Source organism: Anabrus simplex, chromosome 11, assembly GCF_040414725.1.
Source record: "Anabrus simplex isolate iqAnaSimp1 chromosome 11, ASM4041472v1, whole genome shotgun sequence".
NCBI classification, from domain to species: Eukaryota; Metazoa; Arthropoda; class Insecta; order Orthoptera; family Tettigoniidae; genus Anabrus; species Anabrus simplex.
Window position 1 is genome coordinate 15,626,377 of NC_090275.1, and position 14,961 is coordinate 15,641,337.

Below are 14,961 nucleotides of genomic sequence, written 5' to 3' on the forward strand. Positions count from 1 at the left end.
ATACGTCTTATAAAAAGTAAGCATTCACTGGTATGTACCTTCATTTCAAAGTTCTATACAAACTCAAAATCACATCAAGGAACACATTACATATCTGAGGTTTCTTTATACACCTTTTGTAGCATCTGTGATATTACTTCAAGCTATTAACACGATGTAGATACTCACAATGAGGAAAGGGTGGTTAGTGGTGCGTAGGACCCTGTTTTCAGTCAACGTATGTGCAACCTCGTCCTTCTGAATGATCACCTCCTTCTTCAAGATTTTGATGGCGTACAGATGACCCGTTGCTTTTTCTCGACACAGGATTACTTTTCCAAAAGTACCCTTGCCAAGGACTTTAAGGAACTCGAAATTCTCTAACGTCTGAAACACACATCAAGTATTGAATAATAAAGGTTAAAAAAAAAAGTATGACTATCACATTATATTCAAAAGTCATCAATAAAGATATATTTATCATTTTGTGTGTAACTCTTCAAATTTTTCTCACTTCATTTTTATCCCAGATCAGGTTTATTCACCAGCACGAAAAAAACAACACATAATAAATGCTCAGAAAATGATACAGTATAGAATCTAATCCAAGTTTAACAATTTATCCTATATTCTGCAACAGGGGAGGTTACAAGTTGTCCATTTCATGACCGTATCGATGTTTAATCAAGAAGTAAGTATAAATAACCACCTAATCGATACTTTATTAATGCCTCAGGCAAAATTGAATAAAATTAAAACTTACAGGACATGTTTCAACCACTTAGTGGTCCTCTTCAACTGTATAAATAAAGAACTGAAAAGAAAAACATTGACAATAAGCACAAATAAAAGTTCTTTGGAGACTCCTTTGATAAAAATGGAGGTCGTCAGAATAGGTCATCTTGCCTTTCGTTCTTGTTTGGAAAAGATGTTTATTCTGCGCTGTCTAGAGGGTCTGTCTTTGAGCGCGACCTGGTGAAGTAACGATGTGATACAGTTTGACAGTTCATGGAAAGCTCTGGAGAGAAGGGAAGTAGAGTTTCATCGTCATCTAAAATAACATGTGAGGGAGGAGGGAGATTGGGCTGTGCTTCTGCGATGTCGTGTTTGATTATATCTCTTGTTCGTCTAGTCTGTTTCATGTCTACCCATTCTAAGTATTTGCTAATATTCTCATATAAGATGTTTTTATGCTCGTTGTTTTCGTTGAGATTCTCTTCACCGTTTTCCAATTTATCAAGAACGATGTGGATGTTTTCCAGGTTGTTCATAAGATTACCTTTATTAATCATACAGATAATTTGAAGGTCCTGTTTTATATTGGTGAATTTGTGGTTGGACTCTTTCATATGGGATCCCATGGCAGAGAATCTTTTGTATCTTTCAGCATTGACGTGTTCTTGATATCTAATTGAGAAGTTCCTTCCAGATTGTCCCACGTAAGTTTTTTTACATTGAGCACAAGTCAGCTTATAAATACCCGATTCCTGGAATTCGTCATCTTTAAGTTTATTAGCTTTATTTGTGCTTATTGTCAATGTTTTTCTTTTTAGTTCTTTATTTATACAGCTGAAGAGGACCACTAAGTGGTCGAAACATGTCCTGTAAGTTTTAATTTTATTCAATTTTGCCTGAGGCATTAATAAAGTATCGATTAGGTGGTTATTTATACTTACTTCTTGACAGGGGAGGTTGTTGGATTTGTTTTTGAGCAAACAATGGGTGGATTGTTTATTGCTCTAAACTTCATATTTTTTCCTCATGCAACTTGGAAAATGCATCGCTAGATGTGAGGCAATAATGTTTTCCTGCTCTTCAAGCACTTATCACTGTAGTGTTTTACTGTACCCCTTTCAATCACATGTGTTTGTAAGATGTTTGTCATTATCATAATCAGTCTTCTGGAACAGAAATGCTGTTAAGTCCTGACTATGCTGCCAAACCTTTTGCTTTGGTGGAAGATGATTGCAGCATGCATTACGTTACAGAAGTGGTCAGAATGACACCTTCCATGATTTCCAGAACTGTAAGAAGGTACAGGGAAGCTGGAGGCTATTACGGAGACCAGAATCAGGCCCAAGAAGAGCAACATTGACAAGAGATGATAACTTCTTACAGCTTCTAGTTCTCCACATCCATCACACCACCGCCAATGAGGCACGAAATCAACTCCACCAAGTTCGAAAGGTGTGTTTTGCACGGGAACATTGCAGCTGGACACTACAACAATGGGAGCAAATGCTGTTCATTGAGGAGTTGCAATATTTCCTGCAATCCCCACCCGATGATAGAGAAAGGACCTGGGAAAGGCCTAGGAAAGGGATTTCCCTTGTGCATTTTCACCCAGGATGCCTTATGAGCGTGGTTCTGTGATGGTGTGGGAAGGAATCAATACAACTGCAAGGACAGATTTGGTCTTCGTGAAGCATGGGAGCCTTACAGCACTTTGGTATGAGGTGGAAATCTACCTGGAGCAAGTTGTGCCTTTCAGTCCATTTACTGGTGATGCAGGACAATGCATGCCCACATCTTTGAGATGGAAGTAACAGTTCTTGGATGAAGTGGATTCATGTTATGGTTTGGTTTGCTCGAAGCCCCGAATTGAATCTTATTAACCCTTTGACGCCAACCTCCATACGTTGTACAGACCTCCTATCGTTCACATGCTGCTGAACTTCATGTGTGGTACAGACCCCTGCAGGCCTAACTTCATTTTCCTTTTTTCTGCTAATGGTTTAACGTCGCACTAACACACTGAAGGTTTTTAGTGACACAAGAATCAGAAAGGACTAGGAATGGGAAGGTAGCGGCCATGATCTTAATTAAGGTACAGCCCCAGCATTTTTGCCTGGTGTGAAAATTGGAAACTATGGAAAACCACCTTCAGGGCTGCGACAATGGCATTCAAACACACCATCTCCTAAACGCAAGCTCACAGTTACGTGACCCTAACCGCACGGCCAACTCACTCAGTAAACCAGATTTTGTTCTAGTTTGTCAAGTTAAATTTGTCGAGATGGAAGCTGAAGATCTCTGCCGTCCTTCTATGAATGAATCAACTCAAATCAGAGTTCCTTGTTTCCCCCCACTAGAGAGTTTGTAATAGTCTGATATCTTTATGCTTGAGAGCATACAGATTTACATTTCTGCTGCATTCTAGCGGATGTATGTATCACTACATGACTTTTCCTTATGTAGAAAATCACCATCTTTCCATTGATATGTATGTTGACACGATCTGGTGAGAATTCATATGATTCTTTCAATGCCTTGAAACATCCTAAGATCTTAAATACTTGGCTCGCTGTCACTTTGAGATACAAATAGCATGGCACGTAAGTATGGTACGGCGTAGTTTGAATGAAAGTGAAGTAATTATGTTTGAACAAATCAGATGGTAACATCACTTCCAGACTGAACTGAAAGAAGTGAAGGTGGACGCATAACACAAGGAATGGGAACGTATGATGCACACGACCAAGTAACGAATGATGAAACACGCTGAAATACATGCCCTCTTCTCTTGAACTAATCGTCCCATTAACCTGGAATTTATGCTAAATTAATCTTAGAACTATTGTTTCAGTTCTTCTCAAAGTTTCTGAGCCAACGATTACCCTAGTTTTTATTGCATTGTGAAACAACCCATGCAAATACAAGAACGTCACTTCCATTCCCTATAAAATATGGAAGATCTCTTCTCCATTAGTACACTACAGTATATGGTAAATTAGAAATCGCTTTTCCCTTTGCAAAAATCAAATGATCATAAATATGTCTCTTGGCCATGGCCATCATCAACAGCTGCTAATTTCAGATGACCACCAGCTTTAAGACATATTTCTGTCAAAATGTATACACATTAAGTCAATTAATGTAAACTACAAACCTTTGAGTCTCTACTGTAAATGCCTGAAAATAACCTGAAAATAATCTAAGTTAAACTGTTGTAACAGTTGATTTTTAAAGAGATCACTGAATTTTCTTTGTGCTCACATCTGGATCACCTCTGCCCGCCAGGTAATGTGGCACTCAAATATTCCATGTCACTAGGTGACCATCTGGGGAGAAAGGTCTATCAGCCTATCCAGACACCCTACGGGACCTAAGAGAGGGCCTCCCAGAAGAACGGGAGATGATTCTTCAGGAGAATGTTGCAGCACTAACGAGGAGCATGGCTGAAAGGTTGGATGCCATGATTATGCTTCTGAGGAGCCTGTATCACAATATTTTATTACAAAATAGTAAATTAGAGACATAAAGGTGATTGGAATTTAAAATAAATCTATTTTTAAGGAATTGAAGTGTTGTGTTTATCGTGCCAGTGAGTGTGTATAGAATTCAAAAGTAGGTTCAGTTCAGTTTACTTGTTTGTTTGTTTGTTATGACATCAAAGGATAAAAGGCTGAACAGAATTTCCTGAAACGTTTTACTTAAGTTTAGAGATAGCCAAGATATGCACTAGGATAAACATTATTTGAATAGTATACAGTGATGTAGCGATATTAAGGGGGCCAAAACACGCCACGTCAAATTTCTCCATCAATATTAGCTGCATCAATAAACTGTCCATAACAAAAGGCGTGCAAAACATATTTCCAATCTTTTAGGTTGCACGCGTTTTTACTGTATGATGAATGATAACGGAGATATTTGTGACTATTTACATTTTTCACAAACTTGCAAGTTAACTGGTGATGGTAATCAACAACAGTGTTACAATGACTGACTATCGTTAGTACAGACATTCTCCGTCTCTTCTGCTGCAACTTGCTTCCACTGGCTGGCATTACAGCTGGTGGGATTCTGCAACTGTACAAAAACTAACAACGGGTTCAGTAGCTATATAAGGAGAATGTTCTTACAGCCAATCAATAATATTAAACATTTATTTATTCAAGAAGACATGTTTCACCTTTTTAAAAGGCTCCAATCCAATACTAGCCCTAGTTTATACACTATTCTTGTTTCTAGTATCAAGCACAGCTTTTCTTAATACGACACTCTCAAAAGAAAATAGTATCACGTCATAACACCTACATTTTTAATCCTGCAACTAACATTTATAATTCAATAATCTAAAAAATGTCTCTTCTATAGACCCAATTAATCTTTCCAAGTAACTATGTTAGCACAGTTCTCAATTTTCAAAACTCAAGAATAACCCATATAAATCACTGAATTTCAGGGAATATCAAGAAACATAATATTAAAAAAAAAAATCTTGTTTTAGAATATCAGATTCATAAATGAAAACTAAAATTATTTTGCAAAACAAAACAAAAAAACCTGATATGTTAATGGTTTAATTACATAAACATATACCGGGTGATTCGCCAGTCCCTTGCAATTTAGTTTTATGCATCCCGCTGCTTTTACTACAATTTTGAAATATTTGGTCCCTCCCCACAAACCGGGGTAATATAACAAAATGTGTGTTTACGGGCTAGAAGATAGCAGGAACCGTGAACGCCACTATTAATTCATTATGGGTACCTCGAATGAACCCGTAAAACGAGCACCGATATGAAGAACATGTACCTTACAATAGAAGGTGTACACACAGACCAGGAGCAGGTATGGTATAGGCTGGGAACTGCATGCTGCATGTCAAGCCTCGCAGTACCTCACACCACAAAAGCACAGTGGGATATGTGATAGTGGAGGCAGTGCTCGAAGGTTGGAATCCCGCACACACAAAATATTCTTTTAACTAATAATAATAATGCTATTTGCTTTACGTCCCACTAACTACTTTTACGGTTTTCGGAGACCCCGAGGTGCCGGAATTTTGTCCCGCAGGAGTTCTTTTACGTGCCAGTAAATCTACCGACATGAGGCTGACGTATTTGAGCACCTTCAATTCTTTTAACAGCCTGTTGCCTGGGATGTGGTATGGTTGCATATCTGATAACTTCCAACAACTGATTTGTTTATTTGGCCCTATAAAGGGCTGTATCTATCGTGGCATAAGTTATGGTGCTGGGTTGGACATGGATTAGGAGGTGATGGTCTGTGGGTAGGACACAGGCAACCAGTTAGCTACGTCACAGATGTTCCAAGCTTCGCAGACCACAGGTAGGGCAAAGTGTACCCCATTGGAATTGTAACAACATGCGACGGCAGGTAAGTACGTAGCTGCATGAACTCCGCTCACAACACAAGACAAAGCTTATTCACTGCCTCATATGTTACTCATCTATGGAGAAGCTACACAGAATGCATACCACGCACAACGCCTGTATCAAGAACGTTATCTGGATAGACGACAACCGAGTGTGGAAAGACATCTGCAGGCTACTGCATCCCTGGGAAGGACATGGCCTGTTCGAGATCATCCCGTAACGTCTGCTCACAATGAAGAGTTGCCTTTGTCACTCACACTAGAACACGGGCCACTGCACAGGAGATTAACATTAGCCAGGTATCTGTTATGCGGATATTGTATACGCATCGGTTTCACCCGCACCATCTGTTCTTGCAACAAAGAGCTCCATGGTCATGATTTCGAAGCCCGGGAGATGTTCTGGCAATAGACCACTACAGCATGTGAACACAGAAATGATCCTCAACAACAGAACTGTTAATTGCCACAATAAACATTACTGGAGTGTGGTTAATCCCCACCGGGTAAGACAAGCAGCTTTTCAGGTACAATGGGGCATGAACATATGGTGTGGCATCATAAGTGATCACCTCATCGGCTCCCATTTCTTTGAGAGCCATTTAATGGGAAAATGCTATCTGCGGTTTCTCCAAGATGAACTACCACCATTCTTGGAACAGGTGCCACTCCATGACCGTTGCAGGATGTGGTTTCAAAATGAAGGAAGCTCCACTACACACAGCAGTGGTCATCCGGATCCATTTCCATGCAACGTATCCTGATAAATGGATAGGAAGGGGAGGACCTGTCCTCTGGCCTACCAAAACACCCAATCTTACATCACTGGATTTTTTCTGTAGGGGCCACGTATAACAAATGGTGTATAAAGAGGAGGTGGCCAGTCCTGGACATCTTAGACAGTTCATCACCGAGGCATGCCGATCTGTTTCACCGGAGATGTTGCAACGTGCCAGATGGTCCTTACATCGTGCCCAACTCTGTATCGACCATGGAGGTCGTCAGTTTGAGCAGGTGCTGCGTTAAACAACACAAATAACTGAAATCCTATCAAATGTTTCCTAGCCTCTTCCAACGCAGCTCCATACCATATGCCATCATACCAACGACCCTTTTCAGGGCCAAATAAACAAACCAGTCTGTGAAAATATGAAGTATGCAACCTTGCCTCATCCCAGCCAAATAGCTGTTAAAAAAAAAAATTGAAAAAAATAATACTTGCCTGGGATTCGAACCTCCTACCTTCTAACCCTTGAGCACTGACCACTATCACATAACCCACCGCACTCTTGCCATATGAGCTACTGTGAGGCTTGACATGCAGCGCACAGTTCCCAGGTCTGTGTGTGTACCTCCTGTTATAAGGCATGTGTTCTTTGTATCTGTGCTCATTTTACGGGTTCATTCGAGCTGTCCATAATGAATTAATAGTGGTACTAACGATTCCTGGAGTCTTCTAGCCCGTAAACATGCATCTCGTTATATTACCCTGGTTTATAGAGAGGGACCAATCTAGTGCAGAATTGTAGTAAAAGTGGCGTTATGCATAAAACTAAATTGCAAAGGGCTGGTGAACTACCTGGTATGGAAAAAAAAAAAAAACGAAAGTACTGTTCCAAAAGAGCTGTAGTAAGTGAAGACCATGGGTTCTTTTGCGTCACATTTCCGAGTATTAATGTCACATTCTGGTACCTTTTAGGGCATAAGTGCACCCCAATTTCCAGAGTTTCTTTTTAAGTCACCGGGCGAGTTGGCTGTGCAGTTAGGAGAGCAGAGCTGTGAGCTTGCATCCGGGAGACAGTGGGTTCGAATCCCACTGTCGGCAGCCCTGAAGATGGTTTTCTGTGGTTTCCCATTTTCACACCAGGCAAATGCTGGAGCTGTACCTTAATTAAGGCCATGGTCGCTTCCTTCCCATTCCTAGGCTTTTCCTATCCCATCGTCGCCATAAGACCTATCTGTGTCGGTGTGACGTAAAGCAAATAGCACGTTTTCTCTCAATAAAGTTTCTAAGTCACAGAAATCCAAGTTCTAGTCGTCATGAATGACATCCAGATAAAACATCCATGGACATTATCATACTTAAACTATGTTATGTTAGCAAATAATACATGCCAGAGTGAAATATGAATCTCAAAGAATTTAGGTTGAAATTCAATTTGAAGAAGCAAGAAGTAATATAACGAGATGTGTGTTTACAGGCTAGAAGACTCCTGGAATTTAGCAATCAAACAGATGGCACAATTGCCAGGTTAAACTTAATAAAGTCACTTAAGTCAAACATTTCAATTCATGCTTCATGTCTGACTGCACTACCATTGCTGATGATAAGACACATGAAATAAATGATATACGTTACAGATGTGCATTTTATGCGACACCTGTATGTTGTCCATGTCTCGCATCCATGTAAGAGATTCGGTATTACAACAGATTTATCCATGAGAAGTTTGGTAGAGCTACTGATGTCAAGACACTGAAAACTCTGACTCTCAGCCTCTCAAATGCTACCATAGCACATTTAAGTCGGTGACCAACTTCCATGTTAACAGTAACATATTTAGACATGTGGCTTCCTAGATATGGGAAACAGTCAACATTTTATAGAAGTTGCCCCTTGACTGATATGTTTGGTGCTTGGACATGGACTCCTGGAGCTGGCTGGTGTGAGACTAGACTAGGCCATACAAGGGACGACAACGTGTGCAAGAAATTCAAGGTTTGCCCCCACTCACACACAAAATGCAAGGTATGGCGTGAACTTCATAGCATTGACACATCCGCCCTTCAACCAAATGTGAAGATTTGCTGGCTTTGAGGATAACCACAAAACATGTAGGTTGGACAGGGTGAGAGAAGACATGCACCTCGCTAAAAACAACACTACGGAAGCTATGGATCATCAGATTTGTAAAAATGGATTCTAGAATGGGGACCCTCACATACGTAGGGAAATGCAAAGAAGAAGAAGAAGAAGAAGAAGAAGATGATGATGATTCTTTACAAGCTCGCAGGTGTTCTCTGGTTGTCTGCCAGTCTGTTTGTTCTTCAATTTTCTCTAGTTTTGAATGCGGACACATTGAGGACTCACGGCCACACCTCGTTAGAAGTTCCAGAAGAGTAACGTAAGTCCGCATGAAATCCAAGGTGTGCTATACAGGCGGTTAAAAGTACTCTCAAGGCATAAATTAATTTGTTAGTTAATGATTCAATGCACCAGATGGCACATTATCTCACAAAGGCACTGAATGGAAATGTGTGTGCCAAAAGCTGGGCTGCTGGTGATCTCAATAAGATGATGATTTTTGATACTTGATGCAATTATTCAGGGTCAGAAGGGGAACTGAATGTTTTATATTTGTTAATAACTAATTTCCTTGCAATAAATATACCTTCTTTAACTTACACTTTAAAATTTGGTCTAAATTGTCAAACTTTTTTTCAGAATGACAAAACACATTGATTTAAAGGTACTATTAAAGTAAATTGATAGTTTATATTGGACATGTGGATCTATAAGGCACATTGGTTTGGGAGCTCCAGAGTGCTTTTAGCCAGTCTGGAACTACTGTTCTCATCACTACCTACTTACCACTTTCTTCTTGCCCGACGTCTTGCTATTCGACATGCCCTGTACCATGAACTTCTTTCCAAGATCGTCGATGGTCTTAACATCGTAGTCTCCACCGAATGACCTGGGACGGTCAGCGGAGGACATGTCCACATCCTCGGACTCCGCAAGTCGATCAGCTACATATTGGATTGCAGCCACCCAGTCTTCCCTGAAAGGTGAACAGACTGAATCATTACAAATAATTCTTATTGGTTAATTCCCAAACAAGAAGAATATAGATTTTTGTTCCATTACAATTCACAATTAGTTCATGCGCACATACGATCCAAACCACTTGCTATGTATGGTTCTATGAATATCAGCCCTTGCCTTAGTTGACCCAGTTGTAGAATATTGCACACACTGTTTACACCTGAATGAAACTATGAAAACAGTTTCAGGTACCATCAAAAACCACCATTGAAATGGCTGCCAGTATTATCCAACATCCATTCTTCACACCTTCAAAGAAAAATAGCTCTGTGGCAAAAGTGTTGCAAGAATCCATAAATGCCCATACACCAGGACTGCAACCTTCAGAAACCAGAGAGATTAAAATCTACAAATCCCTCACGAAAGCTATGCAAAAAGCTGATGAAAGCTCACTTCAACACAGATCAGGCTTGGTGTGGAAAAAGGGGTTGCTTCAAATCCTGACCTTCTACATATAATCTCCGATCCTTACAGCCAGCCACCTGGTATCAACTTACCAAGAAGGCTATGCACAACTGGAGGAAAAGTGAGAGTCCCTTCTGTGACCGTGACAAGATACCACAATCTATTCAGTGTCCAGTGGATCTATCCAGGACCTGCATTTCTTCCTATTGGATGTCAGTTCTGTATATTGTGAATAATATTATATAACCAAATGTAAGTAGCTTATGAAGAGATTGCCGACATTTCAAACACATTGCAATATTACTTGATCAAGGCAACTATATGACTCCTCCTCAATCCGAGGTAATCAGTCTCCCCACGCAACCATGAAGGGGGTCACTATGCCTTGCCTTGTATCTCCCTCTCCACCCCCAAACTCCCACAAGCCCCGAGGATACATTTGGAACCTCTGGAACGTATCTCTGGCTCGGCAGTCAGATGGACAACTTCCACTACTGTTCTGTAACTTGGAGGATGAAATAGTGGTCTCTTACTGATGTTCTGTGTGATAACCGGATGCCTCTGTGGATCCGTGGTAGAGTGACGGCCTCCGAATCCCAAGATAGCGGGTTCAAACCCGGCAGAGGTAGTCGGATTTTTGAAGAGCGGAAAAAAGTTTGTTCGACACTCCATGTCGTACGATGTCGGCATGTAAAAGATCTCTGGTGATACATTTGGTATTTACCCGACAAAATTAATTAAATCTCAGCCATAGACGCCCAAGAGAGATCCGGTTTACTCTGTCTACCATCTAGCGGACCTAGAGTAAAACGGAACGTCGAAATTGACGAGCAGACAGCCAGATGGCTTCAAATCGAAATGTCTGCACACGGTAGCTGAGGCCATACGATTATTATTATTATTATTATTATTATTATTATTATTATTATTATTATTATTATTATTATTATTATTATTACCGGATGCCACCCAAATTAAAGGGCAAAGTGTACAAAACCACTGTCCGGCCTGCCCTCATGTATGGCTTTGAATGTTAGGCAAGGGAGAAAAGGCATGACCAGCGAAAGCATGTCAAAGAGATGCAGATGTTGCAATGGTCGGCGGGAGTTACTCAGCACGACAAAGTGCGCAATGAGCATGTGCGAGGATCCTTTAAAGTTGTGCCCATCAGTGACAAGATGGAGGAAGAACAGCTTCACTGGCATGGTCACATCAGAAGAAGAAATGAACACCATTTAACATAGAAAGCTCTTGCCATCGAAGAGCAGAAGAAAGTGTCCTAAGGCAACAAGGAAACAAAGTGCTGAGGCTGCCTTAAGGAAAGTGAAGTACCATTAGATCTGGTGCAAGAACGTTAGACATACTCTCTCAGAGTCAGACGAGCCGAGCCTGAGTAAGCTCGGCGGTGCCCGTGTTATGGGTACAAATACGACCAGAAAAGAAGAAGTTCCGTAACTTTAAGGTCCTGTGTTTTCCTGAGCTGTCCTGCATACTGGTAATTTGAGAGCAAGAGGCATCCAAAAGCTACTGATTTTGTATATAGCCTTCCTCTAAATTTATGATGTTCATGTGTTTCTTAATTTCTATAACTTCTCAAAATTCCATGGCACAGTTGCTAAAATCTTAGTTCTGGTTGTTGAATACAAACAGGTACTCTGCGCAACGAGACAGTTGCTTTATGTTGCATTTACAACATGTTCACTCTTACGCTGAGAGATAACACTCCAGGAATCACGGCGAGATCTGAAACTTAACTCGTCTATAAACAGAACAGCTACACTGTGATTATCAGCGAGATGTATCTCCCTGGTTTCTGGGAATAGCATGCGTCCTGACATAACAGTTATGTATCAGAATTAGCAAAGCTGGAAATGACCATCCTGAGGTCCCAGGTTAGTTTTGGTATGTTATGTATTGAAATGCACCTTCAGCTTCTTCGGGTTTAAGAGACATTTGAGAAATAAAATTTTATCTCAAAAAGGGTAAATGCCATCTACACTGGAATTCAAACCTGCGAGTGCCGAAGCGTGCTAGTATCCACTGTTACCACTGGTAACAGTTTGAAAATATAAAAATTGAATATTCTTTTAATACTAATATTTAATATTCTTATTTCTTCGCCTGAACGTGCCGTGAGAACTCTATTGCAGTAGTTCGTCACCGTCAAAGCTGAGCGAGAGGGTGTTACCACTCCATGCAGTGGTTACGCTTTGAATCTCTTCTAACAGCTAGGCGAGTATTATTGCGCCTGCACCGAGCAAGGCACCTCTTCCCTCGATACAGAGATGTACCCTGCTATGTTCTCCGGTCGTGTTACCACAATGGAAAGTAGAAACAAAAGCTTATAACGCCGGTGCTGAGCTGTACTGTCCTTCCCCCTGTGGGTGGGGGCAGTAGAATATCACTCACGGTATCCCCTGCCTGTCGTAAGAGGCGACTAAAAGGGGCCCCAGGGGCTCTGAACTTTGGAGCGTGGTTTGGCGACCACGGGACCTTTAGCTGAGTCCTGGCATTGCTTCCACTTGTGTCAGGCTCCTCACTTTCATCTACCCTATCCGACCTCCCTTGGTCAACTCTTGTTCTTTTCAGACCCCAACGGTTTTACGTATGGAGGCCTAGGGAGTCTTTCATTTTCATGCCCCTTGTGGCCCTTGTCTTCCTCTGGCCGATACCTTCATTTTTCGAAGTGTCGGACCCCTTCCATTCTTGCTCTCTGATTAGTGTTATCGAGGATGGTTGCCCAGTTATACTTCCTCTTAAAACAATAACCACCACCAGCTGTAGTGTCCGTTCTTTCTGCCGCGCTCAACAGTGCATTGCTATATTATTGTTATTGTTTTCTATTATAATACAATGTGACTTTTCTTGTTAAAGTGTGAATTTAGGTTAGGTAAGTATAGCCTATAGAACTGCACAACGCATTAAACATTAAAATGAGTGCTGTCACTTCCACCTCGAAAATAAGTGAGTTTTTTTTTTTTTTTTTTTTTTTTTTTTGCTAGGGGCTTTACGTCGCACCGACACAGATACGTCTTATGGCGACGATGGGATAGGAAAGATCTAGGAGTTGGAAGGAAGCAGCCGTGGCCTTAATTCAGGTACAGCCCCAGCATTTGCCTGGTGTGAAAATGGGAAACCACGGAAAACCATTTTCAGGGCTGCCGACAGTGGGATTCGAATCCACGATCTCCCGGATGCAAGCTCACAGCCGCGCGCAATAAGTGAGTTGGCGGGCCTAGAATATTAATGTATAGTAGAAAGCTTAATGAACACGGCATTTTCGTTAAAAACTTTTGAAGAAAAGAAAAACATAATTGAAAAAGGTAGACCTACGCTTTCTCTTAAAAATTCAGTCAAGGAATCGAAAAGAACAGTAAGATATTTTCATGACTCGTGGTACGTAGATCTGGATTGGTTATGTAGTTGTGCAAAATTCATAAACTGTATTGTTGGCCGTGTGTTCCATTTTCCTCAGGAAGGGATGCATGGAATAAAGACGTTGTGGACAATTTATATAGTTTGAGTTTTAAAGAGACGCCATGAGGTGTCTCGAGCACACATCGTTGCTGTTGCCGATATGATTCAGTTCGGAAGGTCCAGAATAGAGTACAGCTCACAGAAAGAAAATTAACAAGCATTATGAGCTAGTAAAAATAACAGATATATTATCAGCACTTCAATAGATACTGTGTGTTTTCTTTCAAAGCAAGGATTACCTTTCAGTGGTCATCGAGAAACTGAAGAATCTGATAACAGAGGTAATTACAGGGAGTTACTAACGTTAATTGCTAAGAAAGCCGACATTTCGGCACAACTTAGAAGCATCTACAGTTTTCTCAGGACTTTCATCTGACATTCAAAATGATGTTACTGACGCCATAGCTACTTTTATGATCAGCGTAATTAAAGACGAGGTTAAGAAAGCAAAATTTTATTTCCGTTAATTTGGATAAAAGTTCAGACTTTTCTAACAGAGCACATCTCTCGGCTGTATTTTGATATGTTAGTCCCGAAGGCGAAATTCAAGAAATGTTTGAGATTCAGTGATGTAAGCGGTGGCCGTTCTGCTGTTTCTCTCTCCAAACATCTATTTGGAAAGTTACAAGAATTTCAGTGTGGTGGAAAGTTAGTAGTAGAGACATCTGATGCGCAACAGTGACTCGTGGTACATAGATCTGGATTGGTTATGTGGTTGTGTGCAAAAAAAAAAAAAAAAACTGTACTGTTGGCCATGTATTCTATTTTGCTCAGAAAAAAAAAATGCTTGGAATAAAGACAATATGGATGATTTAGACAGAAGATGTGTGGTAACACTTTTCAAAACGTCACGCGTCGCCATTGAAACCTGCAACCTTAACCAAGTTGTATGTTGAACAACGTCGTCTGCCAGTTATTGTCAAATGTACTCAACAATCTCATCGGAGCACTGGACTGAAGTTTCCACTGTCAAAAAACTGGCTGGAATGTGTAGAGCAGCCCTGTCAAACGCGGCGCCCGAGGTGCCCTTTTATGCCGCCCTTCGCAATTAATTTCCAAATTAAATTTTACTCAATATTTGAAAACAATACTTTTGCATTTCAATAAATATTCTTACTTTTCTCTTAAACATACCGTCCTCAAAGTCAGG

General features: G+C 40.7%; 1 protein-coding gene across 3 annotated transcripts in view; it reads right to left on the reverse strand.

Moving 5' to 3' along the window:
* The window catches only part of Akt (Akt kinase), a 319,015-nt gene that overhangs the window by 32,396 nt on the left and 271,658 nt on the right, over positions 1-14,961 (reverse strand). For all 3 annotated transcript variants that reach the window (XR_010861220.2, XM_067155279.2, XM_067155280.2), the window contains exons 4-5: positions 9,696-9,885; positions 169-366 (exon numbers count right to left, since the gene is read on the reverse strand). Coding sequence is in view for 2 of the 3 variants with exons in the window: in XM_067155279.2 (XP_067011380.1) it covers positions 169-366; positions 9,696-9,885 (388 nt within the window). In the remaining variant the exon portion in view is untranslated. The remainder of the gene's footprint in view (positions 1-168; positions 367-9,695; positions 9,886-14,961) is intronic.